The sequence below is a fragment of the Vespa mandarinia genome, chromosome 4, assembly GCF_050613455.1.
Source record: "Vespa mandarinia isolate Hongniang chromosome 4, ASM5061345v1, whole genome shotgun sequence".
NCBI lineage: Eukaryota > Metazoa > Arthropoda > Insecta > Hymenoptera > Vespidae > Vespa > Vespa mandarinia.
In genome coordinates, this window is record NC_140813.1 from 8,133,095 (window position 1) to 8,155,000 (window position 21,906).

At 29.9% G+C, this 21,906-nt stretch overlaps 1 protein-coding gene across 4 annotated transcripts in view; it reads left to right on the forward strand.

Annotated features, from left to right (window-relative positions):
• Positions 1 to 1,008: 1,008 nt before the first annotated feature.
• Positions 1,009 to 21,906, forward strand: part of CrebA (Cyclic-AMP response element binding protein A) — a 21,871-nt gene continuing 973 nt past the window's right edge. The window contains exons 1-6 of one of the 4 annotated variants that reach the window (XM_035869546.2): positions 1,009 to 1,147; positions 4,379 to 4,606; positions 20,007 to 20,346; positions 20,733 to 21,058; positions 21,449 to 21,718; positions 21,802 to 21,906. The exon at positions 21,802 to 21,906 is cut by the window's right edge and continues 39 nt beyond it. In XM_035869546.2, the coding sequence (XP_035725439.1) occupies positions 4,541 to 4,606; positions 20,007 to 20,346; positions 20,733 to 21,058; positions 21,449 to 21,718; positions 21,802 to 21,906 (1,107 nt within the window). In that variant the 5' untranslated portion in view covers positions 1,009 to 1,147; positions 4,379 to 4,540. The other 3 variants (XM_035869544.2, XM_035869545.2, XM_035869547.2) reach the window with 3 other exon arrangements.

The window sequence follows — 21,906 nt, forward strand, 5'->3', positions numbered from 1 at the left end:
TCCTATACATAGATTGTTATATAAGTTTTGTTAGTCACTTTAAGGATGTCTTATATATTTTCAAATCTGATCATAATCACATAAGAGATCTTGCATCGCGGGGAAGTTAGGCTACGTTAAAATGCATATGATGTAATAAATATTTCTTAGTGATTTTATAAATGTAATTAAAATTAAATTACATTGTAATACTCGTTAAGGTTTTTACAAAAAATGTAGCCTCTTTTAAGAAATCGATATCTTTTTCGCGATAAGAACGATAAGAGATTATCATTTAACAAATAACACAGTACCTAAGGTAAATGTCTCGTAAGTTATTTACGAACACGGATGATTCAACATATCTTCGAGAGAATCAGCCAACAAAATATTACTTTCTATAGATTTATTAGATATTTTGATAGAATTCAAAAGAATTAGATACGCAATAAAATATATTTCTTTTGTTATTATAAATCTATTGATCAGGTTAAAAAAATTGAAATGAAATACATTTCAAAATTTCAAATGGATACGCCCGTATGAATGATACCCGCATAGACTAATAAACATGCGACATGTAATTTTACTAATACCCGCATTAAGATCGAATCTTATTCTGACCAGCATAAGTATGTTTCAAAATGAAAGTGAATGAATCGATCGCTTTTATATTATAGATAAATGTGTCATTGGAAAAATTACTTTCAAATATATTAATGCAAATGAGATGATTAAAACTTTTCGTAAAGAGTTTATGATGGAAAATTTGAAATTTTTTTAAAAAAGACGAAAGAAACAAAAGAAAAATTGATTATTTTAACTAATATTTCTCATTATGTGAATTCAATGAGAAAAAAAGAATACCTCCCTTGAATTTCGTTTCAGAAAAAAAAAAATAATAAAGGACGATAACGATTGGTCGTTAGGAAAGTCAAAGATGAACGATGATTGGCCGATAACACGTAAGTCGGCACGTCGCAGCGAACATCTAACAGGTGGTCGTATGCTATTGGTCGATTAGCACGAACGGTAGTGCTGCGGTACTAGGCAACACGTGCGCGCGCTTAGAGGCGCATTCGCGGCGGCAAAGTACGTGGAGGCGGGTGCGTCCGTGTTCGCCCTATCCTCTCACCCTCCTCACCGTTGATCCTCTTTCTCGTTCATAGTAAGTTAGTCTATTGACGTTACTCAGAACGGTGATACGCCATTAGGAAACGAAAAACGCGTGTCTTACTTCTCTGTCTGTATAGCTTTAGGCGTGTTAAGAAAAAATTAAGAAATAAAAGGAGAAGGAAGAGTAGAAAAATAAGGAGAAAGAGAAAGAGGAGAGGTGGAGGAAGAGAAGGAGGAGAAGAGAAAGAGAGAGAGAGAGAGAGAGAGAGAGAGAGAGAGAGAGAGAAATAGTAAGGAGGTTTCACATCCAATTGGCGCCGTCTTTACCAGTTACAGAACAGTCATTCGCGGCGCGCTGATTCCAAGAGCGACGGACGACGGATCGATCATATCTGTTTTCACGCAACCTCTACGAGAATTCACCCGCGCCATCCGTAACCATCTCTCCTTCCCCTCCCCTTCCTTTCCCCTACCCGTTGTTTCTTTTCTTTTTTCTTTTTTCTCTCTTTCATCGTTTCCCCCTCTCCTTAGAAAAACAGACCGGCGCCTTCGTCCTTTCGATCGGTCTTTCCCGTCTTATCGTTCTTCTAACATTCCTCCCCGTGCGTTCGCGTCCCTCCATCTGGAGGATTCGTATCATCTATTTAAAAAAAAGGGCAAAGGTTCGCAAGAGGATATCCCGTGCGCGTATTTCGGTGAGTATTATACGTGCGATAGTTTAAAGATCTTATTGAATTTTCTTTCATCGTTGAGATAAATCGAAAAGTATAGTGAAAGGTGTACCGTCTGGATATTCTCTCTTGGGTTATTCTGCACGTGCCCGCGTGCGCGCGCGCACACCCGCGAAATCTCCGTATCCGAGTGAGTGAAAGATAAAGAGATAGAGATAAACACACAGAGAGAGAGAGAGAGAGAGAGAGAGAGAGAGAGAGAGAGAGAAAGAGAGAGAGAGAGAGAGAAAAAGAAAGAGAGAGAGAGATAAATAGAGAGATAGATAAATAGAGAGAAAGGGAATAGTTTGCAGAGTACATACGTATGTACCATCTGGTGGTATCGTATCCGATGCGAATCTGCCTGTACCACCCTCTCGTATTACCTCCCACCTCCCACTCTTCCACCTCTCTCGATTTCTCGACAGAATCCATTCGCGAATTTGACGATGTTACTTTAAATCTTCTCGCGAGCACCGTACTACGTACTACATACATACATATGTGATGATATTATTACAAAGGACCGCGATTTAAAACGCGATTACTGTTCTTGGAAAAAGGAGAATATATTTGTTTCGAGTGGCAACGAGATAACCTAGCGATGTTGATAACACGTAGTAATCCGTTATATTCCGGTACCAAGGTGTTACGGTAATGTATCTTGTATTGTGTTGCTCCGATTTATCAATGTATGTATACATATATATATACATATATATATACATATATATATATACATATATATATATACATATATACATACATATATATATATATACCATTTGTAAATATGTATTTACACGTACGTTTTATTCTATGTTAGATCGTAAGAAATTATTGAATTAAGATCATGTATGTATATTCTTTCTGGAAGGATATTCACCGTTACAATCGAGAATAATTTACAATCAGTTTCTCGTCGATATGCCAAGAACGAATCGTCTTCTCTTGCGCATACACTTCGGTCACCGTCCACGACTCTCGCACGTTGACCTTTTTCTCTGCTACCGAACGGATGAACGCGCACCTCTGTCCGTCGTCAGTGCTCCGACAAGTGCGAAATGTTATATATATATATTTTTTTTTTTTTTTGAATAGAGTGGGGTAATAAGGGATGAATTGGTACAGGCAAACATTGATTGTTTACATCGTATTTAAATAAATATTTACGGGAATTAACTCGATTGTTCTTTTTTTTTCTTGCTCACGTTTCCTCTTTTCTTTTTTTTTACTATCTTTTTTTTTTTTTTTTCTAATCTCTTTCGATACATGTAGTACGTATGTATGTGTATTCTATTGAAGCGAACGAACGCGTTCTCACGTGGAACGAACTTGTCATTCTTCAGTGATTATAATAAACGAGTTGCATCGGGAGGAAATGTTGTGCTCGCATCTCCGTTAAGCCAGATCGAAGAGGGAAAAAGATATAAGATTATAGTATTTAACATATTCCTGACCGCAATATTTTTTTTAGATTTCTTAAGTTACTTATAGAAAAATATAGAATTAAATATAGAAAAATAGCCGATGACGAAAATGTCGAAATGGTTTTTCCTCATCGTTCATTTTTCTTCTTTTTCTTTCCTTTATTTTATCATTTTCCCGCGCTTAGCAATTGTTATTTTTGAATTATTATCAGCTCTCGATCGGTCATTAATTAATCAAGCGGGCTTTTCTTTTTCTTTTTTTCTACGTGGAAAAAAAGATAAAAGGATAATGAAAATCGTGATTTATTTACCGTACAAGAGAAACTTCCGATGAGGTTATGTACATCGTAAAACTCCGACTTTTGTTATGCTCTTGTTACGTATTCCATTTTAAGACCACCCCCATACTACCCCTTCTTCTATTCTTCTCTCGTTTATTCTACGACGGATTGAAAAGGCATCGTATCGTACTTAACCTATAAAAGATGGATCCATTGATCTCGTTACAACGCATTACGATTTGTCTCGACGCAATACTTGTTATATTGAACGATGAAAATACATAAATAAAATTTATTTTCATGCGATTTTCAAAATTTTTATTTTCTCGTGAAAATATTACAAAGTAAGTTGTCAGACATTCAAATGTTGTCGAAACTTTCTATAAATTTTAATTAATGTAATAAATTTTTTCAATGATATTTATGTAGTAAATTATCAAATATTATATATATATAATATTTACGAGATATTTTCGTTCTTGCGTATGACGATAATTGTGTAATCATTCTAATCTATATTTTATTATAATATCCTGATTGATTTCAACATAGCCAATAAGACGGATCTAGGTAGAAATCTTTCTCTCTCTCTCTCTCTTTCTCTTTTTTCTCTCTCCCTCTCTCTCTTTCTTTCTCTTTTTTCTCTCTCCCTCTCTCTCTCTCTTTCTCTTTCTTTTTCTCTTGCTCTCTCTCTCTCTCTCTCTCTCTCTTTCTTTCTCTCTCTATTTCTGTTTATCTATCTATCTATATCTCTGTCTTTATCTCTTATAAAGATATGTGACTTTGAAACTTCTTCATTTATATGATTTTTATTGAATGTTTTATTTTGAATTTTAATGTTTTTTTTCTTGTTAATTTACAGATACCGTTGGAAAGTATCGATATCCTTTCAAGGAGAATCACGATGCTCGTGGTTTGAAGTTATAAACGGCGTCAATGAGCATTCAAGTATGTACGATTGATTGAGGACAGTGAACACACCGGGAGATCGGAGAAAGATCAGCGAATAGAAGAGACGGCCATCATGGAATTCTACGACGTGGGAAGCAGCGATCTCAGGGAGTTGTGGGAGTCTTACCTCACAGAACCAGTGAGTCTCTTGGCCTTTATATGCCATTTTTATTCCTTCGAAAAAGCTAAATCTCAGAAAAATAATAATTAAACGCAAAACACTTTTTCTATGATCATGACCGTAACATTTTTTCAATTTCAATTTTATGTACCATTTAAAATGACGGAAACAGAATAAATATGTCATGTGATCTTTCACTCGGCAAATATTTTTTCCTTTCTGTTTTCTTTTTTTTTTTTTATTTATTTTTTATTTATTTATGTTTTTTTTTTTCTTGTGTTTATTTTAGATATATGCGTCATCGTAATTATTTCTAGTAACATTTTTATTTTTATTCTAAAAATAATTCGTACATTCGTTTTCCTTTGGATTTATTTTTTCTTCTTAGAAATCTATGTTAGATAATATACGATTAAATTCTCTTACGACGATTATAATATATCTTTCGTTATCGTTACGACCTTGGGTTTTGATCCAACATCCAAATTGATTCAAATATCGAGAACAATACGATATTAATCGATTACCACCTATGTACATATATATATATATGTATATAAGTTTGTATCAAAGTGAACGTAACGATCTTTCGGTACATCTGTGTGCGCGTGCGTGAGTGCGCGCGCGTATGTACGAGCTTAACGAAGTGTACCAAGAACGATAGCATTTCTTTGAAATGTTTTACTTTTTATTCAGACAATGAATTACTTCTTATTTATAAATGTTAGAATGAACTGTATCTCGTCCGGTAGTGTACGGTAGTAGTTCGTAGTAATGCGTAATTAACGAGCGTTTCTTTCGAACGTCATAACAGTACTTTTGAAATACATATATGTACATTTATATTTACCACATTTAAAATTTGGTACGTATACGAAAGCGATATGCACGATTCTTACGACATTTCATATTTTCCCGCCTTTCGAGGTGCACTTGGCGCACATTTTTATATTCCATCGTCTTTACATTACGTCCGATGTGACGTATGTATGTACATTGTACATACTTAACTATTTATAGTCATTTATTTTTTTGATCATTATTAATTGTCCATTCATTGTGAACTAATACTAATACCTACGTTATCTTTTTTTTTCTTTTTTCTTTTCGTGTCTACACTTTGCTAAAAAGAAATGCGACTATTAAATATGTTGTATAATGATCTAAGTAATTCCTTCTTTAATTATAAATAATATGATTATTAACAAATAAATTTTATTTTCTTAACATTAGGATAAATATTTTTTTTTACCTCTATACAGTCATGTAATAGTTTTTAAACGTTTCCATATTTCTTATTCATTAATGGTAATAAATTCTGAATCGGTAAGAACGATTTTTCTGTGTTCCATTGGTTTTTTTTTTTTTATATTTCTCCAAAGGAATTATCATCCTCGATAAATGTTACGTTACAAAACGAAGTATTACTTTTTATCATAAATGTAATTTTAACATATCTCTACTGAGAAAGGGATGGAGAGAGGGAGAGGGAAAAAGAGAAAGAGAGAGAGAGATAGAGAAAATGGCATGTGAAGTAGCTGTTCCTTTATACTTCACTTAATCTTTGCAAATATTATGAGATGAATATTCGTACAAAAAACGAATAGGATGATAAGGAGAAAGAAGAAGGGATGGAAGAAATAATGACTTTATATAATATATCGATACGGTCATGTTCAATGTTTAGAACAACTTCTTCGTACACCTGTACAAATAATTTCCCTCTTCCAATTAATCGTACTCGGTTGGTTTTTTTCGTAAAGTCTGAACGAAACAGATGAACTTTATTTATTTTTAGATCTATACGTGTAAATATACATTTAAGTACAGAGAGAAACAAAGATGAATTAAATGTAATATAAGATATCGAAAAATTCAAGTAATCAAAAGAGTGCATAATCATTTTCGAGTGTTTCTCTTTAAGAAACAAATTTTTTTTTCTTTTATTAATTTTTTTTTTTTTTTTTTTTTTTTTAATGCTTACAATATTCGTCTCTTCGAAATATTTCGATTTATCTTCGAAATTTTTTAAATGTTCTATTAGCTATTACGAAATACACGAACACATATGTTTTTTATTTACTTTGATCCATCATTTATCTGTTTAGATTTTTGTTATCAGTAGTTAGACTTTGTTATAAATGTATCTTCTTATGTAATTTACATTTGTTGATTATCGTTTGCATTAGTAGTTCGTTAATAATCTTTTTCAAGAAGTCTTTGTTAATTGTACAATTCTTTTCTAATATTTATTACGTCCTTTTCATTTCCAAAGATTTTTTATTTCTTTTTTTTTTCTTTTTTCTATTTTTATATCTTTGTCACTTTCTTTCTCTCTATCATATACGAGAAAATAAATGGTATTATCACTTTTGATTATCGTTGGTTAATACTCGACTAATAATATATCGCGACGTACTAGTAACAAGTAGAAGGAAGTTCATCATTGCATTATAATCGAAATTGAAAGCTGTTTGGCGTCTGCATACTAAATTATCGTGCGTCATCGTATTTGGGGAGTCAATTCCCTTCTTGAATAATTACGTCATCGACCGCCGAGGATTCGTTCTTATATCTCTATTTCTTTTCGTGTCCTCTCGCTATTGAAGCGACGTCTGTATTATATATACATGAAAAAGACAGAGAGAGAGAGAGAGAGAGAGAGAGAGAGAGAGAGAGAGAGAGAGAGAGGGAGAGAAAGAGAGAGAGAGAGAGAGGAAGAGAGAGAGAGAGAGAGAGAGAGAGACCCTATAATATATTATATACAAGTATATCTGGAATACAGATATAGTTTTTTTACAGAACTAATAAATGAATCTAATTTATACAATTTGTAATCTTTCGAATATAGAGTTGTATAATATCAATTTACAAGTATTTATTATAAATTATTTTCTGAAACTGAGTAGATGTATTATTGGTTACAAAATAGGATGAGAAGTATGAGAAGAAAGTATTGTCATAGATATTATAGAAAAGTTCCTAAATTATTTCAATTAAATTATACATTATAATAGATCGATCGTATTGGAGTAAGAAATTATTAAATAATTTATTAATCAATTCATTAATATGTAGAAATTAATTTAACGAATTTATTACGGATATTATAACAGCAGATTTATACGAGTACGTAGATGGAAAAAAGCATAGATTTGAAACGATTTAATCGATCGATATCGAATTCGTGAAAAAATAGTACGTAGGTTTAACTCTTTGATGAAAGCCGACTATCTGATTTAGCCTCCTCCGCACGACGATGCAAAGCAATTTACTTTCCTCTCTTTTTCTCTCTCGACAGATGTAAGCACTGACGTAAGCAGTAATGTCGATGACGATGTCCCATTACGTATCAAAGTGGAACATCTTTAAACTCTATTCTCATAAAATCTCGATTTTTGTCGTTCCATTTTCCTATATATACGTGTCAAAACAAATGACCTACGAAATCATTGTTATAAAATTATCAGATAATAACGAATGGGTTAAAAAAATATTTACACGTTATTTAATATCGAATAATATCATATAAATTAAATAAAAGGCTCTGAATTTTTTATTAGGTATAGAGAAATTAGTATGCTATATTATATTATTAATAATTGACAAATACAAGCAATATAATTTCTTTATAACAGCTTTATAAAGAATAGTTTGATATCGAATGTTTGATATCGAATATATTTGATATATTTATTTTGTACATCTGATTTTTAGATGCATTTTTATAAAAAATATTATCAATACAATTTTGACATCCGAGAATAACATTTGTTTAAATATAAAATGTCATATTACATTGTCAAAATCAATATTTTCTATATGTATTTGAAAATTCTGAGCTTCTTGGTAAGCTTATAAAAAGATCCAATCATTTATAGCTATTTTTAGCTGTCATACTCTATAGGCTTAACGAGTTTACAAAAAATACATTACATTTTTTTTTCTAAAGAAACTCCGTAAAATTCAATATAATGCAAACAGGTCGTATATAATTCAAGGATTTCATTGAAAGTTTGTTCTTTCACTTAAGCCTAACTTTAGAGTTTTATTCTCAGGAATTCCGAAGAAGAACGAGAGAAGATTCCGCGGTGGAATAATGAAATCGGTTTAAAGACGAAAACATCGTAGAAGAAGCGAAAGTAGGACGCTCGGAAAACTCACGGAAGAGATTTTTCACCTTTTCTTGAGAAGTTCGTTCAGCAGGTTACGGTATTCAAGTACTTAGAAAATGGTGTTGACGATAGGCAGGCTCTTTTCCTCTGTTTATCTATTTTTCTTAAGTGAAAATGAGTTCTCCCCTTCGCACGGCGTTAGAATATTTATCACAAGCCGATAACAAAAATCTTATCCTGCTGGTCGTTGAATTTTAAGTGACCGTCACTTTAGTGTATCTTTTTGATGTCACGTCAAAAAAAAAAAGAATCTCTTTCCGAGTTTAAAACTTTTTGATCATCATTTATGGAATATTAATTTTGATGATGTCATTAATCTGTTTATTGAGACGATTTTTGATTGGTTGATATGGACATAATTAATAGTTTAACTGATTAGAAACATAATTTAAACAAAAACTTTTCAAAATAAGATGAGAAAAAAAAGAGATATTTTAATTTGTTAAAACGATAATATTTTTTCATCGATGTGAATTTAGATGATAGGAAATTTATTTTTTAGTTTGAAATAAAATAACACGATTAAAGGTAGGAAGCTTTAAACATTGTATTAATAAAGTATAATAGTCTTTTCTTTTCTCTTTTTTTTTTTTTTCTTTTTTTTTCTTTAATAGGAATGAGAAATAAATGATTTATCTATTCTTCCAGCATGAAAGAAGTTTCTTCGTGACAAATTAATTAGTTTTTTCCGTTTAACAAGTAAAAGAACAAGATTTGAATGAAATTTTGGCTTCAATAAAAGAAAATAATGTCATTTTAAAGATTACACATTAGTTTTAAGTAATTTACTTTTAGATAAGACGTCAATTGGATTTGAATTTTAATATGTGGATTTGAAATTTTGTTATCTTCATTAAATATAATAAGAGAGAACACTACATTTATATTATATTATTATATATAATTATTTTTATTATATCATTATATATAATATAAACGTAGTTTATATAAATATCAATATTATAAACGTAAATAAGTAAAATAAATATAGAATTGAAATATAGTATTTTTTTTTTTATATAAACGTAGTTTGCATTACAATTATATTACAAGTAAAATATACTGTAAACTACGTTTTATGTACATAATATCTATTTATACTACTTAATTACGTTTATATTATATTACTCTATTTTATCTGTGATATCAAATCAATTTCAAATTATTTTAGACAAAGATAGATGTGATAAAATCGAATATCATAGATATATTATTGTTACGTATTATTTATTTTAAATTACCAACATCGATATGTAACTATTGTGTGGCACAGAGTACAAGTTCGTAATTTTCTATCTAATCTAATTAGGCTAAAGATAAAAGTCAGAGAAGTAGTTGTGTATGTAGTTACGCCGGAATCATGTCGACTATGCGACTAACTTGCATGAGGATCCTAAGAGGGGGTGGGTTGATGATTCTACGGGAACGTATCGGTTGGCTGAGTTCTGGCGCAAAACCGGAAGTGCTTGCGAGTCGACTTGCTTACCGGAAACATCGTGTTCAAAAAAGAGAAAGAAAAACTACAACAGAGCCTTCTCTAAAAATAAAATGGTCGCCCACGTAAATATGATAATACAGTGAAGAGTCTTTTTCAAGAAAGATAGAGAAAAAAAAGAAAAATGATGCTATTTAATGGATGGTTCTCAAATTGCAAGTAATTAAGTCAAGGAAGGGAGAGAGAGAGAGTGAGAGAGAGAGAGAGAGTGAGAGAGAGAGAGAGTGAGAGAGAGAGAGAGAGAGAGAGAGAGAGAAAGAGAAGGACGTTCGGGAGACTATGATTAATAGCGTTTGATGTTTATCTGGAAAAGTGTAGTATCGTTACGACAATAGTTATTGAAAATTTATCGATTGCCTTTGTCGATGACCAGCTTACGTAACGCGAATTATGAAGATAAATAGACGAAGGGAATAAAAAGAAGAAATAAATAAATACAAATTTCAATGACGTAATAAAACTTTGAAATTTGTTCTTCCTGTTTTTTTTTCTTTTTCTGTTTTGGTAAAATTAAATTTAATTTAAAAGATTTATGAGAAATGAAATATTTAGCAATATATAAAAAATATATATACACACACACACACACACGTACACAAACACGTATATATATATATTTTTTTTTTGATCAATTTAAATTTTATCATTCGAAAGATCAATCAATAGATTTTTATTTCTTCGAATGGAGAGAAATAGGATGTTGAATTCGACGAAGATAGGTCAGAGATCGAAGAGTTTACATGTTTCTGCTCATAAAATCATGATCGAGAAAGAATTGTTGTTATGCGTCCTCTTTCTAGATCCTCTCGCTTCCCACTTGGTTCATTCTTTGCTCTGCCTTTTCAACCACCACCACTACCATCGTCACAGCTATCACCGTTAGCTTCTTCTTTTTCTTCTCCTTTCCCTCCTCTTATTCGAATCTACGAGCGACAAATTGGAAAGCATCGACGGAATTTGCAACGAGTTCACTGTACCGTGACCTTTGACGCCAATCTATTACATCTATAACGTTCAGAGAACGAGCAACCATTTCTATCAAATAAAGTCACGTGTGATTTTATCAAACAAAAAATAAAACGTACGAAGATACAGGATATTTCCACAAAAAAATGTGCAGCAGCACATCTCATTTGAAAATTACATTTTTATTCATTATAAGTAACCATTGAAAAATTTTTTTTTCTAAAATTTTTCTATTCATTCTCAAAAAGAAGCATTTGAGCAATAATTATCGACATACACACATTTATATATATATATATATATATTATATTATATTATATTATATTATATATATTATATTATATATTATATTATATATATATAATTAATAATTTTAATAAGAATATTAACACTATTTCATGAATTATACGTTCTATTTTTATTTTGTTTTTATGAAATTTATTATCACTATTTATATCTATATATATATATAAAAAAAAGTGAAAGTTCATTCGATCGTTATTGGAAATATCGAAAGAGTCCAAGAATCATTAAACTACATGTCGATATTTAAACTACATTAAAATGCGTGTAGGAGTTTTCGATATTAAATCACTATAGATATCATTTTAGTATTAGGTGTATATTGACTATATTGAATATTTGTGGTATAATAGTTAAGTTACAAAGGACAAAAGTGTAAAAAAAGTATAATGATTTCTTCTTGTATAACTAAACGCGCAACAATAAAATACCATTAAGACGAGGTTAGGCGTCGTAGAAAGACGGCTTCTTCCGGAAACGATGGCACCATCGATCGTTGTATATATTTGGCACCACGATATAGCTCTCCTTATGCAAGTTTTAATCGAACTCCTCGAAGAAAACTTTGTCCAGTTATTTTCCTAAGTCGATCTTACTTTTTTGTTTCCTAGAAAAATTGCTGCTCTATTTTAAAGAGAGTATTTATATTAGGTAGATTATATATATATATATATATATATATATATATATATATATATTTATATTTATATTTATTTATTTATACTATAAATTAGAGCCTTCTAAGATTTTCATTAGCAAATAAATAACTTTAATATCATATATTAATAATGAAACAATATACCACATTCGATTAGGATCACAATTTTAATGAGATTGCACTTTTTAAAATAATTTTTTTTATATTAAATATAATTGGAGAACGAATTTTTAATAAAATATTTTGGCGATAAACATTAAAGGATATAGAAAACTTTACAAAATTTGTATGTAAATTCAACGAGTAAATTTTTACGAGGACGAATTGTTTGCGAGAAATGATAATCGTTTGAAACGAACGTAATTTTTATCGTTTGCGGTTTTATCCTCAAATAAGTTTCACGAGTTTTTCTTTCCTTTATCTACGTAGCAACTTTGAGCTTGACCTCGATTGATAAGAGGAAACCAATTATTCAGTCGACTCGGCCATACTGTCTGAAACTTTACAAAGAAATCTGTTCTATTACGAAGTATACTCGAGTTATACTGTATACTAGCGTGAGGGAAAACGCAAATAGAAGAAGTAATTGTGATTTGCCGCCACGTGATTCTAAGTCAAGCAATTATTTAATTATCTTACGTGAGTTTTTATCGATAAATTTCCTTTACTTTCTCTTAGTCATTTAACCTGTTACGTATAAAAATCCGAAACAAAAAAAAAGATAAAAATACGTATCTATAATATATATTTGTAACTAATATTAGAAACTACTAATATATTACTCCATCAAGCATGATGTCATAGTTTAAAACAAAACTGTAGTTATAGGGAAATAACAAACACATAAAAAGATTTTGAATGTCATATTATTAATATTTATCAATGTAATCATGCGCATTAGATTTTTATTTACAGAATATGTAACGTACACTTATGTTAATTTATATTGACAATTTCAAATTGATTTCTAGTGGTTCTTAATTTAGAATGAAGTATATCGTCAATTTGATTTTTTTATTTACTAAAGATATCACTACAAATTAAGTACGCTATATTTTTCGTTGGAACATAGAAAACATTTAAATAAAATTTCATCTGGATTGAACAAAAATATTAGGAGTTGTAGAGAAATTATACACAGATTAAGGATTATATAATTAAAAAAAATAAGGTCAACTATAATTTATTATAAAAAATTGCTTATTATATTAATTTAATATATTCATTTTTTTATTATATTAATTTACACTACATCGAATTCTTTTGAGATATTTTCATTCAGTGATAGAAGTGCATGTTTGTTTTTTTATACTTGTACCATGTCTCTCAGTGATAAGAAATTTTATATATACGCACAAACACATACGCACACACATATATATATGTATATATAATAAAGAAGATAGGAAGAATTTTTATTTTTAAATTACATCGTATACGTAAGCTTCGTTTTATTTGCTACGTATATATTGATAAAGCGTGTCTTCATAATTCCTAATTGAATTAGTAACTATTTTGGGGATTACAGTAAAAAAAAAGAAAAGAAAATTATCTAAAATAAAAATAATTAATTTTATTTGTAAATAAATTATACGTCAGATAAAAGACTAATGATCTTAAAAAATGTCAATGATAGTATGTAAAGCAAGTACTTTATTCTCTTTGTTATCGATCAGGTTGATCGCTGGTTAGTCGCTTATTAGTGACGTTCATTAGTCAGTAATATCCGTTAACGATTAATAAGTCGAGTCAGTATTTCCATTTCTTAACGGTACAGTCTTTGTAGGAAATCAAGCAGGAAGATCGCTTGACTCGTTTTTACGTGTCCTCGGAAACAAGCTTGTAATACTTTTACCAGCTGTGATTGGCCAGGTAGGGAATTTGCTGATCCATTAAACTTTAATTCGATATATATATATATAGTAGATAGATTATTGAGAAATAAAAATAAAGGAATTATTAAATGATTCGTCGCTTGTTATTCTATAATGCAATAAAAATCGAGGACGAATAATATTCATGTTGCTTGGAAAATGTCGACTTATTCAAATTCAATCGCCAGTTAAACATTTTACATTGATTCTTTTTGACTAAGCATGGTCATAAAAGCGATACTTCATAGGTTTCTTTTTGTATGCTTAGTAATCATATTTTAATGTTCCAGTCATCGTTCAAATATAATTAAATGATCGTATTCCGTTTACCATTGATCCTATCGTTAACAAATTAACGATTTACTCATTTTTTGATTCTGATAATTCTACTTGAAGTTGTGAACATAAGATTACGTTTATCTCGTATAATTATCTATTTGATTATTACTCAAATAATTAAGTGGGTTTGACGGTTAGATTTTAATTTATTAGAAAAGAAGAATACTAAAGTAATCATTAGATAACTATATATATAGTATACACACATACACACACACACACACAATATTTTACATATCTTTCACATTTCAATATTTCTCTCAATTTATTTTCACTTGTTCATTATATTCCTTTTGAATTGTTAATTTGAGATCACGAAAAAAAGAAAAAAGAAAAAAATGGAAAATTATTGTTTGTAGTGTCAGTGTAAAAATTGTAAAGGTCACAATTCTACTTATATCAAGATCGATATCTCAGAAAACGACCTTCATTGATGAAATGGAATTCTAATGTAGAAAACTAAAGGAAAGATCGATCATTTTCGTTATATGGGTTTCCTTGTGTTTCTCAATGTTCAGGGAAAAAAGAGAGAGAGAGAGAAAGAGAGAGAGAGAAAATCTGACGTTTACGAGAACGGTTCTACGTTAAGAAGAAATCTGGTTTTGAAACGAGTTGTATACTTATGCCAGGAAAGAAAGAGAGAGGAAGAGAGAGGAAGAGAGAGAGGGAGAGAGGGAGAGAGAAAGGTAGATAGATAGATAGAGAGATAGAAAGATAAGTGAGAGAAAGACTTGTTGTCGTCCTCTCATCTAACCTGCAAGAAAGTAGACAAAGTGACGGTACTACGGTTTGGATGAGATTCTTGAGGCCGTTCACCTTTTTTCGTGACTTCGAGACTGGTACTAGCAGGTAAAGTCTACCTTTTACTACACCACAGAAACATCATCACTTCTTCCCTTCTCTCTCTCTCTCTCTCTCTCTCTCTCTCTCTCTCTCTCTCTCTCTCTCTCTCTCTCTCTCTCTCTCTCTCTCTAGTTCTGTCTCTGTCTCTCTGTCTTTCTTTTTCTTTTTCTCTTTCTCTTTATCTCTCACTCAATCTTTACGTTGATTATAGTGGGCAAGATGAAACTTTTTTCAAGATCTAATTATAAATAATAGAAATTGTACATTTATTCCATAGCGTAATGTAAATTGCTTATCGAAGGATTAGATATAAATTCTGTTTTTATCGATAATAAAGATTTTTTAAGATTTTTGATTAGACTAAAAAAATATTTTCTCGTAATTTCTTAATAATCATGTATATTAATATTTTATAACGTTATGTAACTTTGAATATACGTATTTATTAATTTTTGAATGTAAATTAATTATTAATATTGTTATAGGTAGAAAACAGAAGAAAAGTTAAAAAATGGAGGTATACTGATGTATACAGATATTTTACAAAGTATTAGTTTAAATAGATTGTTATAATAGTAATATAAATTATATTGTAAATTTTACATTGTATGATTCTTTTTTTAAATATGAAACAAATTCGATCACAAATATTAATTTTTCTTTTTTTTTTTATATTCATTTACATAGAAAAAGAAAAAGAAAAATTAGTTCCTTTAATATTTCCGTCACTCAGTCGGTAAAAAAGATGATCTACAACATCGTTAACTCTTTTCGATCTATACGATTATAATGATATCACTTTCGGAGAAGTCAATCCAATATTCGAAAATATGTTTATTCAGCAAAAGAGCTTGGTGGAAATTTACCGTTGCATTTGTATTTCTAACCTCATCGAAATGTTCTTCACTGGAGATCGATGATGGCCATGACGAAGTCGTAATTGTATGCTAGGAAAGATTCCAATCGAAATACCTTTCTATTACTTTTTTTCCATAACCTTGTATGATAGTATTGCACCGCATAGATTTTTATCTTATAGGAAAAACGATTTTTCATACTTTTTAATTTTAATTTATTAAAATTTATTTTATTATTGTTATTATTTTTAAAAGAAAAATTTTTTACTTTTGTTAAATTTAAATCTATTGAATTATATGAATTTTATAGGATGAATCTTTTATTTTCATATCAATAAATTCCATTTATAGATTAATAATAAATAACGAAAAAGAAAATCTTCGTCTGTCTGCTGGAAAGACGATTTGTTATTTTTAAACTTACATTTACTCACATAAAAAAAGGTTTTAAAGGTGATGGAGTTAGTATGCAAAGTGTGAGGATGCAAATTCTTTCTTTTCTTCTTTGGAGTAGGTACGAAGACATACGTAAATACTTACGTATAAAACGTGTCGCCATAGTAGTTTTTAACGGTATATTTAGGCCTGTATGGAATCTTTATTAACACATTATCGTCTGGTCATATATATATTATACATATATAACAGATTTTTTATTAGCCGCTCTTAAAAATCGCCACGCATTTTTTTTTCCTTTATTTATTTTTTATTTTTTATGTATTATGTATGTATATACTATAGAATATATTATTAAATATTATAGATTATCTATAGTATACATATAGTATACATAGTATAGTATTACATTATTATGCATTATGTATTATATGCTATAGAAATGTAAAAAAATCATTTATTATTAAACGTTAATTAAATGAAGGAATAAATTTCGATATATCTTATCACATTGTATCGTATCATAACTGTAAAGTGTTGGACAGTAACGTATTACATTTGAGAAGGTAATGCCAGATATCACTGCTTTCCGGGGGAAATAAAAAGTAGAAGATATAAAATAACCATTTAGAAGCGATTAAGACGAAGATACGAATGACGAAAACGAGCGTAAAAGAGAAAAATAATATAAAATTTAATTTTCCAAGTATGAAAAGCAAAAAAGAAAATATTAAAAAAAAATTAATATAAATTAAAATGGGACGAAGTTCCTTTGTCAGTACATTGAATAATTGAAAATAATACAGAACTAATATAATAAAACGTAAATAATAATCTATCTTAAAAAAAAAAGTAAACTATATTATAGATATAATATAAATGTCGATCGATTATTTATTACTATATCTTTGTGATATAAAATTAAATATCTCTGTAGCCAAATTAATTGTTATTTTAATTATTACTTATTTTAAATAACCGATAATTTTTTGTTTCTATTTGGGACGAGAAGTGGTAGTACGATTATTTATCAAAATGAAATGAAGAATGCATTAAAGAAAAATGAAAAAAAAAATACAGAAAGAAAGAGAGAAAGAGAGAGAGAAAGAGAGTGAGAGAGGAAAGAGAGAGAGAGAGAGAGGGAAGTCGAATGGAAAACAAAAAACAAAACCTTATCGTGACCTTGGCATCTGGCCGGCTTCCGCATTGTTCGCGAATGCAGGAGCTCCTTACGCGCGTTCTCGCGTTCATTCGTTCGTTCGTTCGTTCTTTCGTCCGCTTGTGCGAGCAAAGGTCTCTGCTCCGCGATCAGTGACACCAATTCTTGCCCGATCCACGCTCGATCCCACGATCCGTAACGAAATCGAAGCGATTGGCTGAACACGAGAAAAAAGAAGAAGAAGAAAAAAAATATAAGGTTTTACCTGAGAACTTTAAACGTGCTCGAAATAAACGTACTTTTAAGTATTATCGATTATTATCAATATTATATTTCATCAACAATTATTGTTAATTATTTTTATATCACGTGCTGATGATAATGAGTAAGAATTGTCAGTTTATATCGACTGATGAAAGAATAATGTCTTTTTTTTTTCAAATTATTCAAAACGAAGATTGCTTTCTATTCTTTCCTTTTCTTTCTTTTTTCTTTTCTGTTTCTTTTTCGTTTTCTATGTTAATCAGACGGAGATCGTGAATTTTATCAGAGAATCAATCGTCAATTATAAGATAATAAAATAGTATTCGATTAAGATTAATGTTTTATAAAATATTTTCTATATTTAAAATAAACTTTGTTTTTTACAATTTTAATTATGTAAAAGTCTCTATGTTATTAACATAAATAACAATTAAACATTATCACTGGAAACATGTATATTTCGAGGAAAAAAGAGCAAAAATTATGAAACGTATTCTCTTAAAAAAAAAAAAAAAATATATATATATATATATATATATATATATAAAATTGTTAAAAGGAGATTGAATAAAGAAAAATGTCCGTTTCAAGCAAAAAGCTTTTTTCTTTTCTTTTTTTTTTCTTTCTTTATTAGAGACGCATAAAAAGAAACTGTGAAATGTTTCATGAGAGAGAAAGAGAGAAAGAGGGAAGAAAAAAATATGGGATGGGAGGAGAAGCTTTGACCTTGGCAGGTAGTCGAGTTCCGCATTGCTCACTCGTGGTGGCTAAGTTCCCCTTCCTTTCTTTCAAGAAGGTCTCCCGGTTAGTTCTACATCCTAAAGAAGAAGAAGAAGAAAAAGAAGACGAAAAAGGTATCGCATATCTTCGTAATGCTTCGGAAGTTCTGATGCCCTCTTTTCTCCTTCTTGGGTATTGTTGGCTATTGTCCGACCTTCAACTTGACCGGTCATCATAGTTGTCTCGTCTGTCAACGTCCTTCTTCTTTTTCTTCTTACGAATGTTTGACGTCGTAAACAGATCGTATAATCATAGGTCCTTGATACCTTGTTTTGAGTCTATCAATCATTATCAATAGTTTATATCTTCTATCATTTTTCAAAATTAAATATTCTCAAAATTATATTCAAAACAGATGTTGTCGAAGTCTTTCTCTCTCTCTCTCTCTCTCTCTCTCTTCTCTTCTCTTTCTCTCCGTTTCTTTGATTCGATCATTTCTATTTTCGATTTAGACTTTTCGGATAAATTTATCGATGAAAGAAGAGGAAATAGAGCCATGTGGAAAGCAATCGTCCGCATTTTGACAGTGCACTGACCTCAATATATATAAATTCATCGCTTTTTTGATTTTTTTTTTTATCAATTTATAGATAGTCTTTCGTTAATAAATCTATTTTTTTTTTTTTTTTTTTTTTAAATATAATAAAGAAGATGATTCCTTCGAAATCTTTTTGTGAAAGTAATAATAACAAAAATATAATTTTACTTGTCATAAAAGTTCAAGTAATAATCTATGGTTTAATAATAACAAGGTCTTGAAGTAACTTTTGTATAATATTTCGATTTAGATATCCTATCTATCTTACTGGTTAATAATTTATAATAAAAATGATCTCATAATCCTTTTACTTTCGGGCCTGGAATTATATCGTAATAAATGTATCGGCGTTAATTAAGAAGAAACGTTTTCATTGGTACATTAACAATTAATTAATCTTTATATAAATAATTCGTGAATTGCATTAATAAAATAACATAATGTTACTATCACTATATTAGACTATAATCTAAAATCGTAAAAAAGAAAGGAAACAAAAAACAAAACAAAAAAGAAAAAACGATGATTAAACTTAGAATCGAAAGTTACTGCTTCGATGGTTGGAATACTTGAAATATCAATCGATAAACGTTATCGGCAAAATTTCCTGTATGAAATAGCCTGATAAGGCCGATGTGTGTATTATGAATGTTACGGCAATTGGTCACGTTGTTCGATTATATTATAATCACAAGTGAGTTTGTTCGACACGTTGGTAATTTTTTTCATTTTTAAAGTTCTTTCTATAACAAAAAATTTTTTTTTTTATAGGGACTTGGACAGGACGTATCAATGACATCGAGAGAAGAGGAATGGGGTAATGTTTTGTGCCTCAGGGACAAATCATCCTTGAGTGTCGTCCTGAGAGATCGTTTGATGACAGATGCTGCGTTAGGTGGACCACGTCCTATAAAATCCGAACATAGTTATAGTTTACTGGCTTCCAGTCCTCCACCGAGTCCAGCAACTTCTGGGACCAACCCTTGTACAGCGAAAAGTTCTGTACCTTCTACCAGTACGGCTGGTACGATGGCGGTCAATACCATTTCTTCTATTGATTCAAATAATTTGGATCACAACAAATCTTTGGATATCCGGCCGAGATTCGATGGTGAGGATATGTTATTGTTTGTATTCAACTTGAAAAGCATGAAATTATGGAAAGAATTCGAGAAACTTTTTTTCTGAGGATTTTTTTTTATTTGAATTGATTGTAATGAAAGTATTATATGTATCATACATATTTATATGTATATATGCATTATATGTATATACATTAAATTGTATGTAGAGTACATTTAAAATAGACACTACAAATGTCATAGTCGTAAAATAGGGATGTTTAATAATTTATTTATATACGTATAGAAATAAATGTATATACAAAACATATAGAACATATATAAAATAATATAAATAGATATAATTAATACATTTATATTGTTACGTTTTGTTTTATTGCATAATGAACAGAATATAATTGACTTTTAATTGCAGATATGGAAGACGAATGCTTTCTAGCAATTTCAATGAATTCATCCCGAAACGAGGATCAATCGTCACCTTTACCCCTTCAAACAACTTATACCTCGACTGTAATTTTGAAGAAACCTAATGTAGTACCTGAAGATAGCGATTATTCCGAAATTAAGGGCGAACCACTCAGTGCACCCGGTAGTCCTTGTACGCCCTGCCCTTCGTCGAGTTCTACAATAGATGATAAAAGTACGATAACAATGGTATCGCCACAAAATCTACACTTTTCTAGGAATCAACTTGCTCCTACAAGCGATAGCGAGGAAGACGATGAGGATTATTATCAGGTATATTAATAATTTTTCAATTTATTTGATATATTCATGTATTATTATTAATAATAATAGAATATGTGATAATAATGAGTCAATTAAAAGTTTAGTATTTTATTAGAACTAAATCAATATATATATATATATATATATATATATTGATTTTAATTATATTTAATTTATTATAAAAAAGATTCAATATATAAGGAATATAGGAATTTTGTTCTCTAAAATATGATTATTATCAGATTATATTATATTACATTTTACACAGATATAATTTAATTAGATATTATGTATTCATAAAATAAATCATTTTAATTTGTGTTTAATAGAAATTCATAATATATTACTTTTGTATTTACTTTATTAATACAATGTAAAAATTGTTTTATTTTTTATCAGAGTATGGAAGTAGAAGAATACAGTATACCATGTGAAGAATATGAAGGAAGTCGCACCTCTAGACAAAGCTTACCTCCAACTCCTCCCAGTAGTGCGAGTTCAGATAGCGAAGGTACAGCGTCAGCTTCTTGTTCACCCGAACGTCGAGATTCTCAAAATTCATCGCACTCTCAGAATATTAGAGGTCTCTTAACACCTAGACTTTATGTCACCAATGCAACACATACAACAAGGCAACCCATTCATACACCTTTAATTTCTTGCCAACCAGTAAGACCCATTGTTTAATTAAATATCAATCGATAATATTAAATATAAATGAATTGTATTATTTTGATTTCGTTATATTGCAGAAAGGTTCCACCGGAATTTTAACGTTGACGGAAGAAGAAAAAAGAACTCTCATAGCTGAGGGTTATCCTGTACCTACCAAATTACCTCTAACAAAACAGGAAGAG